The sequence below is a fragment of the Anomaloglossus baeobatrachus genome, assembly GCF_048569485.1.
Source record: "Anomaloglossus baeobatrachus isolate aAnoBae1 chromosome 5 unlocalized genomic scaffold, aAnoBae1.hap1 SUPER_5_unloc_7, whole genome shotgun sequence".
In the NCBI taxonomy this organism is placed as follows: Eukaryota; Metazoa; Chordata; class Amphibia; order Anura; family Aromobatidae; genus Anomaloglossus; species Anomaloglossus baeobatrachus.
The window spans coordinates 65,954-89,512 of NW_027441811.1; the positions used below are offsets into that span (position 1 = coordinate 65,954).

The window sequence follows — 23,559 nt, forward strand, 5'->3', positions numbered from 1 at the left end:
CGCGGCCATTTAAGTTGTGCTGTCACTGTTTTACAGCGCGATCTAAAGGGTTAACAGGTGCAGGTGGATCTCCGATACACCTGAGCCTGATAGCCACACATGTCTGCTGATCAGATCAGTAGACATGTGCAGAGATTTCCTCGAGCTCACCACCAGAGCTCGCAGTAACCGGAGATAGGCGACCAAAGACGTACCTGTACGCCCTTGGACGTAAAGGGGTTAAAAAACAAAAGCAATTTATATTTAATTATATATAGAAAATAAAAGTTGTACATTTATTTACACACAACACTGCTGAATGGACAGTATATGCACGCTCAGCTCTGCTATATAAGCACATTTACATACAGTTCTGCTAAATACAATGGAGATCAAAATTATAGAACAATGTCTGATCACTTGCTTTTTTCAGAAACAATGTAATAACTTTGTCACCAAGGATGTTCCAGAGGTTTTCTATTGGGTTTAGATCAGGACACTGGGCGGCCATTTCATTGTTTCAATGTCTTGTTTCAAGGAACTGCTTTACCCATTTTGTTGTTTCACAGGGGACATTGTCCTGCATGAAAATTGCTGGCTGATTGATTGATGAACGCAAAGAAGGAACTACGTGTTGTTGAAGAAGGTTCTGATACACACTTGCATTCACTCTGCCATGTAGCTGTATGAGAGGTCCAAAATCCTGCTGCAGAAAATATTCCCCAAACCATAACACATCCTCCACCACCATTCACTGACTTCTTAATACACTTTGGGTTTAGTCTTTCCCCAGTTCATTGCCGAACATAATGTTTCCCATCAGACCCAAATAAATTAAACTTGCTTTCATCGCTATCTATAAAGCACTTCTCTGTCCACACTACATGCTCCTCACCAAAGGTGAGTTCAGCCTTTTGATTCTTTCTGCTAATGAGAGGTTTAGTAACTGCAGAGTGGGCTTTCAGTCCAAATGCTCTTAAACATCGTGACATTGTATGACAAGACAGATCCTTACCCTGTTCGGTGCTAACCTGGCGAGCAATTCCAGCTGCAGTGCTGAAACAGTTACCCATGGATATTCCCCACATTATCCTGTCCTCTCTTGTGAGGGCGAGCAGTCTTCTTTGGGGAATTGAAAGAAGAACAAGCAACTTCTCTTGCTAGGGCTGTTAGGGCCCCCTCTTTGGCCTTCATCTGGATAACCTGCTGCCGGAGTGTTTCAGTCACTTTGGAATGGCACACCATTTTTGCAAAGTCAGTGCAAACTGTAAAGTTAGGCTGCCAGTTACGTAGGGTTTGTCAGATAATTAGGAAATTAGCACCAGGTGCCAGATTCACCAATAACTTGAAGGGATCTGAAAGCGTTCTCTAATTTTGATCAGTGTTCTTTTAGATTTATCTCATTTACAGTTTTATTATGTGCTTTTTAAAAAATTCAATTTATGAAATAAGCTTAAAATCCTGCGAGTTTCCTCATGCTAGGATATAATCACATAGGATGACACAATGACCGCGACATTTAGGAAATTGTGATCTTCACTGTGTATACATTTATATACAAAGACACTGTGTACCCATCACCCCATTTTACAATCCCTTACAGGGTGATTGCTCCTTATGACCTGAAAAGTCCTGGAACTCGTGGGGTGGAAGGTTCCTCAGCGGGTCACTCAGGATGAGCAGCCTCTGTGCAGGTGCCGACAGCTTCCTCTCCTGCTCTGCACCGATCACATTGATCAGTGTGGGGCAGCAGGAGAGAGCAGTTCTCTCTGTGATTGGGAAAGACACTGTCTCAGCATTCTCCATAACAGGAAGCTGCCTCCAGACTATGAGACACACTCATTTATCAGAAAGTTGTTTTTTTTATTAGAAGTGCGTCTTATAGTCCAAAAAATATGGTAAGTTCTAAAGTCATTTACGTTTCTCATTTTACGACTGTCTATTATGTGATTTTTGTCCAATCTGTCAATAAAATATATAATTTCTCCTGGTGTGAGTTATTATTGATGGTCAACAAAATATGATTTTCCTGTTATTTATTTTTCACATTCTACGCATGATAATGGCTTCTCCCTGTGTGGGATTTTTGATGTTTAAAAAGTTCCACTTGTGTTTAAAATATTCTGAACATGAAAAATGCTTCTACTCTCTGTGACTGTTCTGGTGATAAAGAGTTGATCTACTTGCAAAACATTTCCCACATTCTACACATTAAAACGTCTTTTCCCCTGTGTGAGTTCTCTGATGTCTATTAAGATTTGATTTGGTGTTAAAACATCTCCCACATTCGGAACATGAAAAAGGCTTCTCCCCTGTATGAGTTCTTTGATGTTTAACAAGATGTGATTTCCGGTTAAAACATTTTTCACATTCTGAACATGAATATGACTTCTCCCCAGTATGAATTCTCTCATGGATAACAAGATTTAATTTCTGGCTAAAACTTTTCCCGCATTCTGAACATGAAAAAGGCTTCTCACCTGTGTGAGTTCTCTGATGTCTAATAAGACTTGATTTGGTATTAAAATATTTCCCACATTCTGAACATGAAAAAGGCTTCTCCCCCCTATGAGATCTTTGATGTGTAACAAGATGTGATTTCCGGTTAAAACATTTTCCACATTCTGAACATAAAAAAGGCTTCTCACCTGTGTGAGTTCTGTGATGTCTATTAAGACTTGATTTGGTATTAAAATATTTCCCACATTCTGAACATGAAAATGGCTTCTCCCCTGTATGAGTACTTTGATGTGTAACAAGATGTGATTTCTGATTAAAACATTTCCCACATTCTGAACATAAATATGGCTTCTCCCCTGTGTGAGTTATCTGATGTTTTACAAGGTTTGATTTGTGATTAAAATATTTCTTACATTTGGAACAAGAAAATCTCTTCTTCTCTGTGTGAATTTTTGGATGTTTAACAAATGGTGTTTCAAGAGGAAAACTATTTCCATTTTTTAATTGTGAAATGGGCTTATTTCCTTTAAGAGCAGTTAGTTTTCTAATGCCTTTTTTGTGACTTTTATTTATTTTAGTAGTCTGTAATGATTCAGAAGAGAGGACCCGTTTCATATGATCAGATGAGAGATCTTTGCTGTGAAAGAAAGATGGGATATCTGGAATAATGGCATTCACTTTAGTTGACTCCTGTGTGATCTCAAGGTCATCTGATTTATAAATTGAAGATGTCAGTTGTCCCACTGGTCTCGTGGTACAGTCATCTGCTAAGAATAAAACCTGTTATTTATTTTCATAAAATATGCTGGAAATTAATATTTTTAAACATTTCTACTTAAAATGTCCATAGCAACAGCACATTATGTAGTAAAATAAAATTATTAACTAAGACAATGACAGCTCACAGTCTAATAGAATTCAGAAAAAAGACTGACTGGAACACCTATATATGTGAATTAGGTGCTAGCCTAAAAATACATGACTATAATAAGGATAATAAGCTGCATACTAAAACCACTATCAAAATATAAACATGAAAAATGGTAACGCATTCCTGCTATAAGGATACTATGAACAATGAAAAATACATTTAGCTATCTGGAAAAATGAAAAACATGAAAAATGGTATTGCAAAACTGCTATGAATATTTGAAAGTAATAGAGATGTTTAGCAAATATATTGATCAATGCAAATGAGCCCGAAACCAACGACAAGGTAATCTCTATTTTTTTGGGAACCTAACCTTAATGCCTCTCTATGTGCTATTAAAAATCTGCAAGTATGGGCAGACAGGCTCCTGGCTATATAGGATCATGAATAGAGTCTGGTAATAGGGCGGGGTTCTGGGTTCTCAGTCAGAAGGATGTTGCTCCTAGCAACCAGGAAAACAACTGCTGTAGGAAGGAGGGAAATAGGAGTGCAGCAAAGCCCAGACAGATGTTGGTGGTAGGGGACTCTATAATTAGGCGGACAGACAGGGTCATCTGTCGCCGAGACCGTGAATGCCGAACAGTGTGTTGTCTGCCGGGTGCTCGGGTTCGGCATATTGTGGATCGGATAGACAGATTGCTGGGTGGGGCTGGGGAAAACCCAGCGGTCATGGTGCACATTGGTACTAATGACAAAGTTAGAGGCAGGTGGAAGGTCCTTAAAAATGATTACAGGGAACTAGGAGAGAAGCTGAAGTCCAGGACCTCCAAGGTGGTGTTTTCAGAAATACTACCGGTGCCACGAGCGTCACTAGAAAGACAGCGGGAGCTTAGGGAGATAAATATGTGGCTTAGAAATTGGTGCAGGAAGGAAGGGTTCGGGTTCATGGAGAACTGGGCCGACTTCTCAGTCGGCTACAGGCTCTACGGTAGGGACGGGCTGCACCTCAATGGGGAAGGTGCAGCTGTGCTGGGGGAGAAAATGGTCAGACGGATGGAGGAGCTTTTAAACTAGGATCGGGGGGGAGGGAGGGTAGTGGAGCAAATAAGGGGATAGATAGAGCAGATAGAGACAGGGAAACGGTAGGGGTCAATGAAGGATTAGGGGGGGATGGGACATACAAGGAACGTAGGGAGGCTAGGAGTAATAAAAGGTGTTAATAGGATTAAATGTCTACTGGCAAATGCAAGAAGTCTTGTAAACAAAATTAATGAATTGGAGACTCTTATGTCATCCATGGATTATGATGTGGTGGGCATTACGGAAACCTGGCTGGATGAAAGCCATGACTGGGTGACAAACATACAGGGTTATAGTACATTTAGGAAGGACAGGAAAGGCCAAAAAGGTGGTGGGGTGTGTATATTTATCAAATCTAACCTAAAACCTGTGTTGTATGATGACATTGAGGGGAACAGCAACAATGTAGAGTCAGTATGGGTAAATGTACATGGGGAGGGGAATAATGGAAAAATGCTAATTGGAGTTTGCTATAAGCCTCCTAACATACCTGAACAAATAGAGGGTGAAATGCTGGAACAAATTGAAAAGGCAGCTAATAATAATCGGGTTCTTATTATGGGGGATTTTAACTATCCAGACATACAGTGGGACATAGAATCTTCTGGTTCTGCTAAAAGCTGTAAGTTCTTATCTACCATTCAAGACCATTTCCTCTCTCAGATGGTAGGTGAACCGACCAGGGGAGATAATTTGCTAGATCTGGTCCTATCAAATAGACCGGATACAATTTCAGATCTACAGGTCCGGGAACACTTGGGCACCAGCGATCATAATATGGTAAGCTTCGACATAATATTCAATAGAACATTTCAAAGGGGAATGCTAAAACCTGGAATTTTAGGAAAGCTGATTTCAACAAATTAAGGGAAGAGCTTAAATGTGTAGATTGGGACAGAGTCATGGTAACTGGGGATACTGAACATAAATGGGGTAAGTTTAAGGATATACTACTAGAGTCCTTTAAAAAACGTATACCCTCTGGTAATAAAATGTCCAGGAATAAAAAGAAACCACTATGGATAAATAAGACTGTACAAAGTATAATAAAACAAAAACAAAGGGCGTTTAAAATCTTAAAGGCTGAGAATACAGAAATAGCATTGCAGGAGTATATAGATATCAATAGGCAATGCAAAAAAGAAATCAAACAAGCAAAACTAGCTACTGAAACAAAAATCGCCAATGACATTAAAATAAATCCCAAAATCTTTTATAAATACATTAATGCCAAAAGGAAAACAAAGGATAGTATCGGACCCTTAAAATATAATAACAAGTTAGTTATAGAGGACAAACAAAAGACTGAGATATTAAATAGGCATTTCTCATCTGTATTCACCAAGGAACTGACTGTACCAGGGATCATTCAACAAGTGAAAAATCAAAGTCCACCACCCGATATAATTAATTTAACACAAGATGAAGTACGCCTACGTCTGAGTAAATTAAACATTGACAAATCCCCAGGGCCAGATGGCATTCATCCACGAATATTGAGGGAATTGAGCTCCGTAATCGACAGACCGCTGTATCTCATCTTTTTAGACTCACTTGTAACGGGGTTGGTGCCTCAGGATTGGAGGATTGCTGATGTGGTACCGATATTTAAGAAAGGTAAGAGGGTAGATCCAGGCAACTACCGTCCAGTAAGCCTGACATCAGTAGTATGCAAAGTTTTTGAGGGCATTTTAAGGGATGACATGCAAAAATATATTGCAGAAAATAATATGATAACTGACAAACAGCATGGATTCATGAAAGATAAGTCGTGTCTAACCAACCTGTTGGGGTTCTATGAGGGGGTAAGTTCAAACCTGGATATTGGTAATGCAGCTTATGTGATTTATTTGGACTTTGCAAAGGCATTTGATACTGTACCACATAATAGCCTTATACTAAAGCTCCAGAAGCAAGGACTAGGGGACACAATATGCAACTGGGTAAGGAATTGGCTAAAAGATAGGAAACAAAGAGTAGTCATAAATGGTACATTCTCTAAATGGGCTATAGTCAGCAGTGGGGTGCCACAGGGATCTGTGCTTGGACCGATTCTTTTTACTCTCTTTATTAATGACCTTGTGGATGGGATTGATAGTACAGTGTCAGTCTTTGCCGATGACACCAAACTATGTAGGATATTAAAACTGACCTGGATAGTACAATATTACAAAAAGATCTGGATAAGATGTCAGAATGGGCAGATACTTGGCAAATGAGATTTAATGTTGATAAATGTAAAGTAATGCACCTAGGACGGAGTAATCCTATAGCTGCGTATACATTAAATGGAAGTAAACTCGGGACTACAGAACAGGAGAAGGACTTGGGTATTCTCATTACAAATAAGCTGAGCAGCAGCACTCAATGTCAAGCAGCAGCTGCTAAAGCAAACAAGATTTTAGGGTGTATAAAAAGAGAGATTAGATCCCGTGATCCCAACGTATTGTTACCCCTCTATAAATCACTTGTAAAGCCACATCTGGAATACGGGATCCAGTTTTGGGCTCCACATTTTAAAAAGGACATTCAGAAGTTAGAGTCAGTTCAAAGGCGGGCAACTAGACTATTACAAGGAATGGAAGGCCTCCCATATGATGGCAGGTTGAAAAAGTTAGATATGTTTAGCTTAGAAAAAAGACGTCTCAGAGGAGATCTCATTTATATGTATAAATACATGTGTGGTCAATATAAAGGACTGGCACATGACTTATTTCTTCCAAAAACAATACTAAGGACCAGGGGGCACTCACTGCGAGTGGAAGAAAAGCGATTCCGACACCTAAATAGGAAAGGGTTCTTTACAGTTAGAGTGGTCAGACTGTGGAATACACTACCACAAGAGGTTGTAATGGCAGATACTATAACAGCTTTTAAAAAAAGGGCTGGATGATTTCCTCAGTACACAAAACATTGTTGGTTATAAATGACTTAGTGACTAAATGTAGAACTGGTGGAGGAAGGTTGAACTAGATGGACCTAGGTCTTTTTTCAACCTAAGTAACTATGTAACTATGTAACTATGTAAGAAACTGCATGCTACTCAGAAAAGAGACTGACTGGAACACCTATCTATGTGAATTAGGTGCTAGGCTAAAATTAGTTAGTGTGCACCTTATTATCTTTATTATAGTCATATATTTTTAGGCCATTACCTATACCATACCATTTTTCATGTATTTCATTTTTTCCAGATAGCTAAATGTATTTTTCATTGTTCATAGTATCCCTATAGCAGTAATGCTTTACCATTTTTCATGTTTATATTTTGATAGTGGTTAGTATGCAGCTTATTATCCTTATCATAGTCTAATAGAAGACCTCATGGCATGAACCAGTAGAGTGTGGTGTTCAACAGTTTGTTCATTCTGCCTCCCAAATACTGGAATAAAACACCACTAAAAATGTTATGTAGGTGAATATGATACCAAAATAAACTTCTACCTCTCCCACAAAAATAAGCCCCCTCTCAGTTCCATCATCTGTCAATGGAAAAACAGAGTATTCCAACATGATGACGACTCCAAACACACCTCCAAGACGACCACTGCATTGCTAAACAAACTGAGGATAAAGGTGCTGGACTGGTCAAGCATATCTCCAGATGTAAACCCTATTGAGCATCTGTGGGGCCTCCTCAAATGGAAGGTGGAGGAGCAGAAGGTCCCTAACATTCACCAGCTCTGTGATGTCATCATGGAGGATGGAAGGGGATCCAGCAGCTCCTGTGACGTTCTTGTAAACTCCATGCCCAAGAGAATTAAAACAGTGCTAGAAACTAATGGTGACCATAGATAATTTTTCATTTTGAGCACAATTTCACTTAGGGTGTACTCATATTTGTTGATTTTCTATTTTCTCTGCCTTCTGGTTCTGACCCTGCTACCTGACTAATCTTTCTGAACGTGGTATTTGATACTATGAAGAGAACAATTTTCTAAAATCTAGGCCCCTGAAAGTAATTTTAAAAGTGAATTGTTATCCAAAAAACAGGAAGTACATCTACTGGTAATTAAAAAGAGAAACCAAGGGAAAAATTGTGAAAATATACCCTGCTGTAACTAAATAAAAGCATAGTGCATATAAATGTGGCGCCCTGGACTCCCCAGGTCGTCACAGGTACTGCAACAACACACCCCACACCCCGAGATAGGCACATCAACCACACACAAATCCTTGTTGCCTCCCTCCAGGGGCTGATGTCCACACCAGGTGGGGCGGAGCCAGGCGGTTGGCCCCGCCCATCGAGGAGTTCACAGTACTGGAGGCGGGAAAAAGGAAGTCAGATCGGAGTTCAGTTGAGTGCAGTCGAGTTAGGAAAGTGGTAGGAGAGGAGCAGACTGACCGTGTCCAGGTACGTGGCCCGGACACATACAGCAAGGTTGGAAGACTGTGGTGGCCGTCTGCAGGAGAGGCGGATCGACGCGGAACCGAAGGACCGGGGCTGGGCGGTGGCCCACAGGTACCGAACCGGGGAGCGAAGAGAAGCCAGCACAAACCGGCAGGGCCTGCGGACCCCGACCAGGCTTGGAGTCACCGTGAAATAGGTCAAATCCGTTAGCGACTGGAACCCCGGGGGTTCCCTAGCAGCCAAGACCCAATTGAAGGCAACCGTCCGAACAGAAAAGGGAAATACAGCTACCGCCACAGCTTTTGCCCACAGGGCCAGAGCCTGCGGGCAAAAGGGCTCCTCCGGCACCTATACGCTGAGGAGCGGGTTACCGGTGGGAAGCCATCGGAGCTGAACACGCAAAAGGTGCAGGGAAAGGCAGCCGCCACCAACCATCCGGGAGAGACCACAGCAGCCGGCTGCAGGACCCGTCCATCCAGCCGTTTGTTTTACCAGAGACTGTGCATCCGTTCTTGGCTGAGTGAGTACCATCGTGCCATCCGGCACTGCGCTGCCCCCACACCTCACCGACCCCTGCCTGTCCCGAAACACACCTCACCGGGCCCCGGGACCACCAACCCCTACCCACGGAGGGGGAAAACATCCCAGCTGCTTCTTAGCAACGCTCCCAGGATCCCCGTCACCAGCAGCGGTGGTGTCCCAACCTCACCAAAAACCGTGGGTGGCGTCACGGACTAAATCCCCAAACCAAACCTCCCCCTTTCACTCACGGGCGAGGAGCGCTGCTTGAGTCCCCGGATCCGGCCCACCGCTCGAGCCACCGAGCAGCAGCAGCAGCCAGCGTAGACGAGCAGCGCGCCCCTCCCGCCCGTGACAACTTGGCGTCACGAACAGGATCTTACCATTCTACTGGCTGGTAGAGGTGCGCCCTGTGTTCCCCGCCGGCGGTGTACGGCCGAAAAATTTCAGAATCCGCCATCTTGGGCGCGAAGATTTTCCCGCTCGAGCGTCTTCTCGAGCAGTGGAGGCGCAAAAGTCGAAGCCCCGCCCCTGAAGAGGAGGTGCTGAGAAAAGACCAAGGTGGGGCGGAAACAAGATTTCGGCGCCCGACGGAGCCGCTGGAGGAGCGGCGGTCGCAGCGGCACCCGTGGATGGAAATGGGCCAGCCCAGCCGCGGCCCCCGCCATTGCTCAGGTGATGCCGCTCTTCTTGCCCTATGTGCCCGGAGCTACCTGGCTGCCGGAGTACGACGGGAAACCTGATGCTTTACAGGTCTTCCGGAAGAAGCTTAACCCGGTCCTAGAACTGTATCCCCTGACCGATAAGCAACGTGCAGCGGTGGTGCTAGGGCAGCTAACCGGCGCGGCTGAGCAGGAGACGGAGACCTGGACCGAGGGGCCACCATCTTCGAAAAGCTATAGATTGCCTTCGAGACCCGCACCGAAGCCGAACTGCGGATGCAGTTTTATCAATGTCGACAGCGGCCTGCAGATAGTATCAGAGACTATGCCCTGCGTCTGCAAACTTCCCTCCGTGCACTGAAGCGGGTAGATACCATTAATGATGCGGACAGCAACAAAATGCTGGTTGAGCAGTTCGTGCAGGGGATAGGGTCTCTGGAGGACCGCAAGCAGCTTCGGCTGTGGGCCCTAGAACACCCTAATGTGGACTTTGCTGTGCTGAAAGAACGGGCCATCAAAGCTCTGCAGCCCCCAGCATCTGACGCTCCTGAAGCGGCCCCATGGCCGGCCGAGACGGCTCCCATCGTGGTAGCCCCCCCTCCTCCAGATCCCTTGGCGCTTGCAGCCCCTGGCGGAATGATGGAGGAGCTGGCTGCCCAGGTCCGTCGCATGGATGGAGACCTTTCCAAGGTCCTCGCCACCCTCCAGCCTCCGACAAGACCCAAGCCCCCGGGAAGGATGCAGCTCGCCGACAGCCCAGAGGACGTCCCCTGGATGCAGCGGAGAAGGGCCAATGACTCACGGTATGGACCTCCAATTTGTTACAGGTGCAGCAAACCCGGCCACTACTCCCGACGGTGTCCGTTAAACGAGCAACCCCTGGGGCCACGGGCCAGATCTCAGGAGTAGAACCCAGTGGCCCCCCAGACTGGCGGGACCGGTACATCGAAGCCCGGCCCATCATCCCCCTGGCAGTGGACGGCATCCCGCTGATGGCGCTCCTGGACACTGGATCCCAGGTAACCACGATACCCTACACACTGTATCAGCGGTACTGGGGAAATGATGAACTTGCCCCTCCAGATGGTAGCATGACACTGGTCGCAGCTAATGGACTCCCCTTAACCCAAGTGGGGTACAAACAAGTGGCCATGACCGTAGGACGGGCTGAACTGCAGCACCAGGGAATGATTGTGATAATGAATGAACCCAGTGATCATAACCCGAAGGTAGTGCTAGGGACTAATGTGATGGAGCACTGCATGAGTGAGGTGCTGACCCTACTGCAGCAGCTGGCCACCACCGCAGTGGGAAGCCGACAGAGGGCTGTGCAGCGTGCGATCCGGGCCTTGATGTATCGGCAGCAAGTGAACACAACAGGAGGGGAGATTGGGGGAATGAGAGTGATGGATGCGGCCCCTTTGATTGTGCCTCCCCGGAGTGAGATGATGATTTGGTGCAGGGCAGCGGTAGGTCCCCAGGGGCGGGATTACCCAGCTATGGTAGAACCCATGCCCTCCGAACACTGCCCCACAGTAATGGCCGCCCGGGGGGTGGTAGACGTCAAGAAGGGGAGAGTACCCGTAAGGGTGTTAAACTGCGGGGAAGAAGAGGTTAGGCTTCCCCGATATGCTACCCTCACCAAGCTACTTACTCTAGACCCCCACACCATCCAGGAGGCCGGGTCCCCCGACCTCACTGCTCCCGGCCAGTCACCACCCATCCCAGGAGTGGTTAGACGAATGGTGTCAAGAGTTACATGTAGGCACTGATGACACCCCCACACATCACAAAGAAGGGGTATACAGGGTGGTACAGGAGTACGAGCATGTCTTCAGCAAACATTCACTAGATTTTGGGCGGATTAAGGGGGTCCAACACTACATCCCCACCGGTTAGCATCCCCCCATTAAAGAGAGATATAGACCTATTCCCCCTGCATGCTACCAATGCGCCAAAGACATGTTGAGGAACATGAAGGAGGCGGGAGTTATTCGGGATAGCTGCAGTCCCTGGGCCGCCCCGCTGGTGCTGCTAAAGAAGAAGGATGGCACCATGAGGATGTGTGTGGACTACCGAAAGATAAACCAGATAACGCATAAGGATGCCTATCCTCTGCCCCGTATTGAAGAGTCCCTGGCCGCGCTGAGGACCGCCAACTACTTCTCTAAGCTTGACCTCACCAGTGGGTACTGGCAGGTGGCCGTGGCGCCTGAAGACCGTGAGAAGACCGCCTTCGCTACACCCATGGGACTCTGAGTTCAACAGCATGCCATTCGGGCTGTGCAACGTTCCTGGAACCTTTCCACGGCTGATGGAATGCTGTCTGGGACATCTGAATTTTGAAACCGTCTTGCTGTACCTAGACGAGGTAATTGTATACTCACAGACGTATGAAGCCCACCTGGAGCACCTAGCCGAGGTGTTCGCGTCCCTTGCCAAGTACGGGATGAAATTGAAGCCCTCCAAGTGCCACCTATTGAAGCCCAGGGTGCAGTACCTCGGACATGTGGTGGGCGTAGAAGGCGTCGCCCCAGATCTCGAAAAGATCACTGCCATTCAGGACTGGCCGATGCCGACTACGGTGAGAGAGGTGAGGCAGTTCCTGGGTCTGGTGGGCTATTACCGCCGCTTCATTAAGGGGTACACGAAGATGGCCGCCCCCATGCAAGACCTCCTCGTGGGACAGACCAAGGGTGGTAGGTCCCCTGGAACCCCGTTGGCGTGGGGAGAAACGCATGAAGAATCCTTCCGTCAGCTGAATACGGCCTTGACCGGGGAAGAAATCCTGGCGTACCCCGTCTACGGTCTCCCATTCATCCTCTACACCGATGGCAGTAACGTCGGCTTGGGAGCAGTCTTATCCCAGGTCCAGGATGGAAGGGAGAAGGTGATCGCCTATGCTAGCCGGAAACTCCAACCTACGGAAAGGAATCCCGAGAACTACAGCTCCTTCAAGCTTGAGCTCTTAGCGCTGGTGTGGGCCATTACCGAGCGATTCCGCCATTACCTAGCGCCAGCCAAGTTCACTGCTTATACGGACAATAACCCGCTAACCCATCTGGATACAGCTAAGCTGGGTGCATTGGAACAGCGGTGGGTGGCCAGGTTGGCTAACTATGACTTCACCATCAAGTACCGAGCCGGCCGTAAAAATGCCAATGCAGACGCACTTTCCCGAATGCCTCACCTGTTGGGAGAAGGGCCGGACGAGGACGACCTTGAAGAAATCGAGTTGCCCGCGTTCCACCGGCCACCAGCTGAGAAGTTGCACGTCCATCAACAACAAGTGAACTTAGATCCGCTGCCCAGCCAAGGGTGGCAAGAAGCCCAAGATCAGGCACCTGCTGTCCGCTTGGTTAAGACCCTGGTGGAACAAGGCTCCGCCGGAATAGACCTTGCCACCCCCGCCCGAGGCCCAACGACTATGGAAGGAGCGAGTCAGGCTGTATCTGCATCAGGGGAAGCTGTATCGGAGTTGATTAACCCGAAGACTCACGAGAAGGTCCGTCAGCTGGTGATCCCCCAGGAGAACGTGCCCACTGTCCTGCAGGCGTACCATGACGGTGCCGGGCTACTTTGGGTGGAAGAAGTTGGAGATGCTGTTGAGAGAGCGGTTCTATTGGAGCGGGATGCGGGAGTCTGTGGAGGCCTGGTGCCGAGAATGTGGTCCCTGTGCACTGAGAAGGGACGAAGCCAGTCAGAAGGCCCCTTTGCGCCCAATCATTATGCATCAACCGCTGGAGCTGGTCGCCCTCGACCATGTGAAGCTCACCCCTAGCCGAAGTGGGTACACCAAGCCCTGACCATTGTAGACCACTATTCAAGATTTATGGTGGTTGTCCCAGTCAAGGACCAGACCGTCCGTACTGCCGCTAGAGCATTCCAGGCCTATTTCTGTCGGCCACACGGGTACCCGGAAAGGGTGCTTACTGACCGGGGCCCGGCTTTTGAAGCAGAGGTGTTTCAAGAATTCTGCCAGTTGTACGGCTGCAAGAAAATCCGGACCACACCTTACCATGCCCAGACCAATAGCATGTGCGAGAAGATGAACCATCTGGTCCTGGGTCTCCTCAAGACATTGCCGCTGGAAGAGCGGAACCTGTGGCCAGAAAAGCTGCCCGACCTGGTTGATATGTACAATAACATTACTTCCACAATTAACCAGAAGGAGGGTGCACCGCCAAAAAATAGTATAAAGTAACAGAGCAAGTGCTCACCCGTGCGGCGAGAGTACTATACAGACAAGAGAAGAAAAGTACCGCACATAATGGGGAGCACAGCAACAATAGTTAATAACGACAACCTTTATTTGTAGTAAAAGTTAAAATCCATTAAAATACAAAACACACACCTAATAACACGGCATGCGCCCACCGTCCAGCTCCAAAACAATGTTATGCATATGATACAAGCATTAATGATACATTGCAATATTTATAATAGCATTACACAGCCTATATACAGCCACAACAACCCAAGGTAAGTGCATAGCAGGAGCATATACCCTTGTAAAGCCACAAGACAAAACAGCCCAATGATACCAAGATATAGTTAGGATTATATGGTTTGCAACTGCTAACCAGGGTCAAATAGCCTAAAGTGGCGCTGTGCCTGAGCTCATGCACAAACCATAGGTCCCTCTAGGGAAAGGGAGGGTAAGGAGCATGGAAGCGAGGACGGAGGGTAAGCATAGAATACCGTGAGCAAGGACCCACGCGTATCGCCGCAGAAAAACGGCTTCCTCAGGGTAGGCGTGCCCAAAACTACAAAACCGGAAGGTTATAAAGGATATATCATTGTAAGAAATATACGAATCACCTGTTCGGTGTGTTAACTATTGGTCCGGACCGGTCCGTCATGGAGGGATGTATATAGATCATCGCAGCGTAGTATATGCGATGAGCGCCGCCATCTTGGAAAGTCCGCGCATGCGCGGGAAGTCCAGGATGGCAGCGCGAGAGGCTCAAAAAAGCGGCGCACGCGCAGGGCTGCCGTAGTGTAATAGGAGGTATTTGCTGTGCGCCTATAGCTATGACACAGCCCTCCTATATGTTGCGTATGGGGGCACACAGTGAGAAGGAGACATCACCCAAAGAGAGGAAACGAGCATAAGTTTGGGGTAAGGAGCATAATCGGCATTAAGGTCCCGATAATTGAGTAGGAACAGGAAAAGGGGGGAAGAGAAGAGAAAGAGGAGAAGAAAAGAAAAGAAAAGGAGAGGAAAAGGGAAAGAACAAAAGAAAATTATATAGATCAATATTTTTTATGTTCAAACAAAAGCCCATAATTAACATGCACAGCAAGGATAGTATAATTACATATGGTTGTAATATAGGACCCATATATGAGTGGTAATACAGATACCAGATGGTAGTGTGCCAGTCACAAATATACAAGGGTTGCACACATGGTGTGTAAGCATATTCAAAAGACTCCTTGACATTTGTCATAAGTGCCGATACGTGGACACAAGGATCATCTCATCTTCAGAGCAGCTAAAGCCGCCCTCTTTTTCAATACAAGCAAACGCCAAGAAGTACCGTTTATACGTGTACATACACACATGAGTGTCCATGGTGTGCATCTTCAGAGCTGCTTGACCCACCCTCTTTTCAATCCAAAGAAACGTCAAGAAGTGCCATTCGTATATGTGCATACACATATGCATGTCCGTAGTACACATCTTCAGAGCTACTTAAACCACCTTCTTTTCAATCCAGAGAGACGCCAAGAAGTATTATTTGTGTATGTGTATACACATATGCATATCCATGGTATGCGTATCAAGGCAAGCCAAAGATGGGGATATGATGAAGAACAAATGACCATACGAGAAGAAGAAGAGGATGATTCGTGTCCTGGAGACGTAAAGATAAAAAGATGAGAGACACCAATCCTATTAGCCCAGAAATCCAGTGAACAATAGTTCCTCATTTAGCCCCCCAGGGGCGACGGTATCCAATGTAAATATCCACTTTGCCTCATTCTGTAGAAGCCATTTGTGGCAAGAGCCACCTCTACCACTGCCTATATATTTCTGTAGACCCAAAATACGGATACCTGAACAGGATCCCTGGTGATGTTCCAGAAAGTGCGCTGCAACAGGGGTGATGGGATTACCCTTTTTCTGATCAGCAGCCGCCAAATTGATAGTTGAGAGGTGTTTCTGTGCCCTTTTCCTGAGCTCCTGGGAGGTTTGGCCCACATAAAGCTTATTACAGGGGCAAATCAAGGCATAAATTACGTTTTTTGTTTTGCAATTTATGTAGGCCTTCAAAGCATGTACAGATGAATCCTGTGGATTACAAAAGTTTTTAGAGACAGGGCGCATGTATCTACAAATGCTACAATCCCCACAGGGAAAAGAGCCCCTGAGGGAGACGCCCCGGTTTAGCCTGCCCACCACTCCCGAGAAGTGGCTCTTAACAAGGGAATCTTTCAAATTGGGAGCCCTCCTTGCTGTTAATAGTGGGTATGGGCTAACCACTTGGGATGTCTGGGTATCCCTTAACAAAATATCCCAATGGTTTTGTAGGATACCTCTGATCTTACCCCATTGGTCGTTGTACGTCGTGATAAATCTGGTTCGGCAATCCTGCTTCCTACATCTGGGGATAGCAAGTGATGACTGAGTTTCAGGCCTTGCGCGTTGAAATGCCCTGGAGATGGTGCTCCTAGGGTAGCCGCGCTCCAAGAACCTATGAGTAAGATTACGAGCTTGTTGTTTAAAGTCATCATCACTTGTACAGTTGCACCGGACCGGGGCCCGGCTTTTGAAGCAGAGGTGTTTCAAGAATTCTGCCAGTTGTACGGCTGCAAGAAAATCCGGACCACACCTTACCATGCCCAGACCAATAGCATGTGCGAGAAGATGAACCATCTGGTCCTGGGTCTCCTCAAGACATTGCCGCTGGAAGAGCGGAACCTGTGGCCAGAAAAGCTGCCCGACCTGGTTGATATGTACAATAACATTACTTCCAGCTCTACCAAATGTACACCGGCGTACCTGATGAGAGCTCGGCCCGGTCGGCTGCCAGTAGATCTGGACATGGGTTTGGAGGCCCCAGAAGCCCTCCCTTCGACCGCTGGATGGGACTCTCGGCGAAGGGCGCAGTACCAACAGGTCCAAGAATACATAGAAAAGAACTTATGCCGGAGTCGGGGACAGCAGGAGCAGTGCTTCAAGAGGAAGGCCCCCGCGGGTCCCTTTCAGCCTGGGGATGTAGTACTGAAGCGAAAAATAAGGGCCCATAAGCTGGATGATCAATGGGAGAAGACCCCGTATATTATACAACCCACTGAGTGGGGGAATGGGAAGGCCTATCAGATCAGCCGTGACCAGGGGAAGACTAACCACGGTTTCCAGGGACCACCTGAAGAGGTGCCCACCACCGTTAAGGGTGGCAACTGAAGTCCCAGTCCCCAAACCAGCCGGGGAGAAGAAAAAAGGGGTAATTCACACCATGATGGGCGATATCCCAGCAGATTGGCCTATCTGAACGGCGCCGTAATCCTTCCACTGATACTGTTCCCACAACCCGTGGAGGAAAAAGAGATGGAAGTAGCCGCGAGCGAGCCAGTGCCCAGGGATGCACCTGTACCCAGTCCCCCTATGTCTCTGCCTGCCCCACACGATGTACGGGAAGAGGAACCGGTTGTCTCCTCTGTCCCCTCGATTGTTACAACTGACACTGGGCCCCGAAGGTCCACGCGCCCCAACCTAGGCTGACCCCCGCTTAGGTATAGGGAAACTACCATTTAGGGGGTGTAATACGTTGGGTGTGTAAACAAATGAAAGAGTGAATGAAAGTAATCAACCGAGATGTTAACCTGATTGTCAACCGTGATTGAACCGGTCGTTGCCGGCAAGTTGTCCCCGTAGGGACCCTTTGCACCGCGCATAAGGAACTGCTTATGAACAATGCCTGAGAACTTGCAGGGCAACCACAAACTAGTGGAAATGTAAATATTTCGCATGTTTCCGTTGCCGCCTCCGGAGAGGCTTATTTGGAGGATGGGCCTGGAGGAAAGGGATGGCCCAGGCCCGCCACTACCGTAACCAGTGGCGATCCTCCGGGGGTCAGGGACCCCTCACGGACGTGGGGTTCCCTGAAGGGGCCGTCGGGTGCGAGTAGCCGTACCCGTTCCCGCTCGGGCAGCCTTGATCTGGACTGGGGTCAAGGGGTGCTGCCCATTTTCTTAGGGGCAGCATCAGGGCCAGGTTGCTTGGGTGGGAGAGCGGAAGCCATTATTAATAAAAATGTTGAAATCTGTATGTACCGTTAGTAACGTTAAAGAAAGTGCCTCCCGTAAGGGAAGATTTATAAATATGCTTATGTTGACCGTTATTACCTGTTAATTTATCTTTTTCAGTTGAAAAATAAAAATCGGTAATGGACGGGCAGCCCGCGGACGGTCTGCATTTAACCAAGGGGGAATGTGGCGCCCTGGACTCCCCAGGTCGTCACAGGTACTGCAAGAACACACCCCACACCCCGAGATAGGCACATCAGCCACACACAAATCCTTGTCGCCTCCCTCCAGGGGCTGATGTCCACACCAGGTGGGGCGGAGCCAGGCGGTTGGCCCCGCCCATTGAGTTCACAGTCCTGGAGGCGGGAAAAAGGAAGTCAGATCGGAGTTCAGTTGAGTACAGTCGAGTTAGGGAAGTGGTAGAAGAGGAGCAGACTGACCGTGTCCGGGTACGTGGCCCGGACACATACAGCAAGGTTGGCAGACGGTGGTGGCCGTCTGCAGGAGAGGCGGATCGACGCGGAACCGTAGGACCGGGGCTGGGCGGTAGCCCACTGGTACCGAACCGGGGAGCGAAGAGAAGCCAGCACAAACCGGCAGGGCCTGCGGACCCCGACCAGGCTTGGAATTGCCGTGAAATAGGTCAAATCCGTTAGCGACCGGAACCCCGGGGGTTCACTAGCAGCCAAGACTCGATTGAAGGCAACCGTCCGAACAGAAAAGGGAAATACAGCTACCGCCACAGCTAGAGTTCCCAGGGCCAGAGCCTGCGGGCAAAAGGGCTCCTCCGGCACCTATACGCTGGGGAGCAGGTTACCGGTGGGAAGCCATCGGAGCCGAACACACAAAAGGTGCAGGGAACGTCAGCCGCCACTAACCATCCGGGAGAGACCACAGCAGCCGGCCATCCAGCCGTTTGTTTTACCAGAGACTGTGCATCCGTTCTTGGCTGAGTCAGTACCATCGTGCCATCCGGCACCGCGCTGCCCCCGCGACCCTGCACCTCACCCGAAACACACCTCACCGGGCCTCGGGACCACCAACCCCTACCCATGGAGAGGGAAAACATCCCAGCTGCTCCTTAACAACGCTCCCGGGATCCCTGTCACCAGCAGCGGTGGTGCCCCAACCTCACCACAACCCGTGGGTGGCGTCACGGACCTATCCCCAAACCAAACCTCCCCCTTTCACTCACGGGCGAGGAGCGCCGCTTGAGTCCCCGGATCCGGCCCACCGCTCGAGCCACCGAGCAGCAGCAGCAGCCGGACCCGAGCGCCAGCGCAGACGAGCAGCGCGCCCCTCACGCCCGCGACATAAACATAGGGTACTTAGTAAACACTGTTTTTGATTAGAAAAAAAGTAGAAAAAAAAAAAAAAAGCATAAAAACATCTCACCAACGACAAAGTGTACCCAGTTGGGACAGTGCCTACACTCTCTAATATTAAACCTTTATGCACTATGCTTTTATTTAGTTACAGCAGGGTATATTTTCACAATTTTTCCCTTGGTTTCTCTTTGTCTTATGGCCAGTGTGAACATGAGCTCACAAGCTCCCTGTTTACCATCTCATACTCCGACTCACCTTTTTGTTTTTTTGCTTTTACCTACTGGTAATTGTATATCTGGGAGTCCATTATGACAGCACCCGAAGTGCGTTCTGGAGTGAAAGGCACGCACTGCACATGACCGGAAGCGCAGTCGCGGCCATCATGGCAGGAAGGAAGGCCTCATGCGAAGGAAGCAGCTGGCGCCAGGAGCATTGTCCCACTCTACTGGGACAGGGTTAGGGACCTCCATGGAAGAGGTGTAGGCCTCGGACCACTTGACAGGAGGAAGGAGAGAGTTGAACCCCCCGATCCTCCCGAGTCTGCCTCCAGGTAGGTGCCTCACGCTGCTGCACTACCTCCTGCGTCTCTCCTGTTATAGAGACAGGAAAAATACTGAGAGGGTGAGGGTGGCAGGGGCTTTTAACCTCTCGTGTGTTTCCTGTCCGTATAGAGGACATGAGGAGAATCCTCCTATGATGCTGTCATGAGGGACATCCTGGAAAGATTTAATTGAATATATAAACACTTGATTCTAAACTTTTAAGCCTTCTAGCATTTAAAAAAAATAAAAGGATGTTGGAAAAATTAAAGGGAGTGTTTGAAAAATGCTGCCGCCCTAAAGAAGAAATAAGGTAAATGTTATTTATTATCTATCTTGTGTGGTTTCTGTTTTAAGAAAATAAAACTTTAAAGTTTGAAAATTACAACCTAAAATTCCCAGAAATATAAAGTACAATGTGTCTCAGAACAAATCTCAGAATCATTGGATCAGAAGAAGCCTCCAAAGTTATTACCTCGTTAGGAACAGAAAAACTGGGTCTGGTAAGTGGTGAAATCAGAGTATTTTGGGCGCTAACTACTGTAGTGAATAACTGAGTATAGACAATAACAAATCTACTGAAATAATCAGACTCATCAGTCTTCATCAGTAAAATAATTAGTAACGAGCGGTGACACATCTCTGGGTGATTAGAGGATGCGGCTCGGTGGCTCTTATCTGTAGATTAGAGCCATCAGCCATGCACAGCTGAGGGATAGATCACGGCAGACGGGGAATGGTCTTTTTTTGCAGTTTATGGCAATTCTGTTGAAGTTAGTCGGTTTTAAAGAAAATTAAAAAGTCAAAACAAAGGCAAACTATTGTAGAGAAATTCACACTTGGATCTCACTGCACATTTAATGTTGTCCATCATAAAAGCAAAGTTTGATCAAAAAGACTGGACCTGATGTTGTAGGGGCCAAATTATCACATTCAGCAGCACAAAATACAGAGAAGGAAGATTAATCTTATATGATGCCAGGATTCTAGGAAGGAAACAGCATCATCATCCTACGATATCTCCTACAGGCCATCATAATATTCTACAAGTGATTTTCTAACTTCTACGTACGCTGCCATTTACATTTCTAGTTTACAGATCTGGGCGGATTGTCTAAGGGGTACTTTACACGTTGCGACATCGCTAGCATCGGCTAGCGATGCTGAGCGAGATAGTACCCGCCCCCGTCGCACATGCGATATGTGGTGATTGCTGCCGTAGCGAACATTATCGCTACGGCAGCTTCACACGCACTTACCTTGTCGGCGACGTCGCTGTGACTGCTGAAATATCCCTCCTTCAAGGTGGAGGCGCGTTCGGCGTCACAGCGACGTCACTAATCGGCCGGCCAATAGAAGCGGAGGGGCGGAGATGAGCGGGACATAACATTCCGCCCACCTTCTCCCTTCCGCATTGCCGTCGGGATGCAGGTAAGGAGATGCTTGTCTCTCGTGCGGGTTTACACACAGCGATGTGTGGAGCTGCAGGAACGACAAACAACATCGTACCTGCAGTTGACCCGACATTATGGAAATGAACGACGCTACACAGATCAACGATTTTCAACGCTTTTGCGATCATTTATCGTCGCACCTAGGATTTCCACGTTGCAATGTCGCTACCGGCGCCTTGTGTGCGTCACTAACGACGTGACCCCGACGATATTTCGGAAGCGATGTCGCAACGTGTAAAGCCCCACTTACTCCAACAGAAGGACCTCCTATGCCCAAAGTAATGGGGACAGATTCAATGCATTGGTTTAGAGGTGGAATGGGGACCACTTGATTGTGATATGGCCGAACTACACCACCGATAAAGAAGCCACAGCCGGTGACTGAGAAGAATATGTGACTTCTGTGCATTTAGTGGTCACTACTCACCTGGGTGGTTATCTGTAGGAATCTCCTCTTTACTCCGCTCATCACCCCTCACATATGTCTCTGTAGTATTAATATGGGGCAGATCTTCCCCCTGAAACAAATATTGTAAAAGTCACAGACAGATGGAGAAGTCCCATCTATTTTTTTTTAAATCAGATACTTTTTTATTAAAACAGAATACATACAACAGAATAACAAATCGGCATCCAAATTAAATTTATCACATCTATTACCCCTTTAACTCCCCCTCCCGCCCCCTCCCCCACCCCGGCAGCAACACTTCTCCCCGATACTACATCCCATTTAGTACACACTTAGGATACCCTTCAACTGTAGTATAGAAACCATCCCGTTGTGCAAGAGGAACAACTAGTAACACAAATAAAACAAAACATACACATCAGAGGTCTCAGACGGCTATCCCGGTCCCAGACCAGTTTATTGGTCCATCACTCGTCTTATTCGCATTGCAGCCAAGGAGACCACAGCTTCTCAAACATTTTAACATTCCCCCTTCTTTCATACACTCCCCGTTCCAGCTGAAGAATACATTTCACCCTTTTAATGTACTCTCCCCTGGTCGGGGGTTCTTTTTTAATCCAGGACCTGGCGATTAGCTTTCTTGCCGCATATAGCAGCCTAGCAATGACAATTTTCATAGTATTTTCCACCCCAAGCTCCTCAACATATCCCAATAGGCATATCACTGGTTCCCTGGGGAGGACACACCCATATGTTCTTCCTATCTTGTGGAGAACCTGAGTCCAAAAGGAGACCAGTCTCGGACAAGACCACATCATGTGAAAAATACCTGCGTCAGATCCCTGACACCTTGGACACTCCGAATTCCTTTTCAACCCCATTTTAAACATCAGTAAAGGAGACCTATATACCCGGTGAATCACGTATAGGTGAGACAGTCTGGCTGGTTCGCTCATGGAAAGTTTAGGGATATACTCTAAGATACTCTCCCACACCTCCTCCGTTATCGGCCCAACTTCCTCCTCCCATTTAGATTTAGTTTTAATTGGGTAGTCTAAAAGAAAGGTATGTAGTATATCTTTATACGTGCCAGAAATGATCCCTTTAGTGCTTCCTCCGCCCTTACACACATACTCCAGTACCAGGTCAGTCTGTATGGCCACACTTTGTTTAGCCGCTTGGGCTGCAATCGCATGTTTTAATTGTCTGTAGTTGAGCCAGCCGGACGCCGGTAACTGAAACTCACTCTGTAACTGCGGGAATGACTTCACAATTCCTCCGTCCAATATCTGATGCATGTATATCACACCCTTGCGTCTCCACTCCTCAATATTCCCCATTTTCTGAATCTCCGGGAGATTACTGTTATCCCAGATAGGTGTAAACTTAGTTAACCGGGTCACCCCTCTCACCCTTTTCAGCCTATCTCAGGTCTTATTTATAAGTGCCATTGTAGGAGATGTTCTACCCAGGAGCCCCACCGCACCATCCTCTAGTCCCATTACCAATGGACTTCTACCCACTATGTATTCCAGTACTTCTTTAATGCCCCCATCTTTCTCTCGATCAGACCAACCCCTGAGGTGTTGACATTGCGCCGCTATATAATACAATTCCGGATTTGGGATTGCTAGACCCCCCTCATCCTTCG

The 23,559-nt window shown here is 47.5% G+C and overlaps 1 protein-coding gene across 1 annotated transcript; it reads right to left on the minus strand.

The window, feature by feature from the left end:
- Positions 1 to 305: 305 nt before the first annotated feature.
- Positions 306 to 22,015, minus strand: LOC142259304 (uncharacterized). The gene is made up of 2 exons (XM_075331775.1): positions 21,927 to 22,015; positions 306 to 3,203 (listed from the first exon to the last, which is right to left on the minus strand). The coding sequence occupies exon 2, from the start codon at positions 3,052 to 3,054 to the stop codon at positions 2,191 to 2,193; it is 864 nt and encodes a 287-aa protein (XP_075187890.1). The 5' UTR covers positions 3,055 to 3,203; positions 21,927 to 22,015; the 3' UTR covers positions 306 to 2,190.
- Positions 22,016 to 23,559: the final 1,544 nt, after the last annotated feature.

Coding starts and splice junctions, on each gene's coding strand:
- LOC142259304 (XM_075331775.1), bottom strand. CDS start 3,054: ATGAAACGGGTCCTCTCTTCTGAATCATTACAGACTACTAAAATAAAT.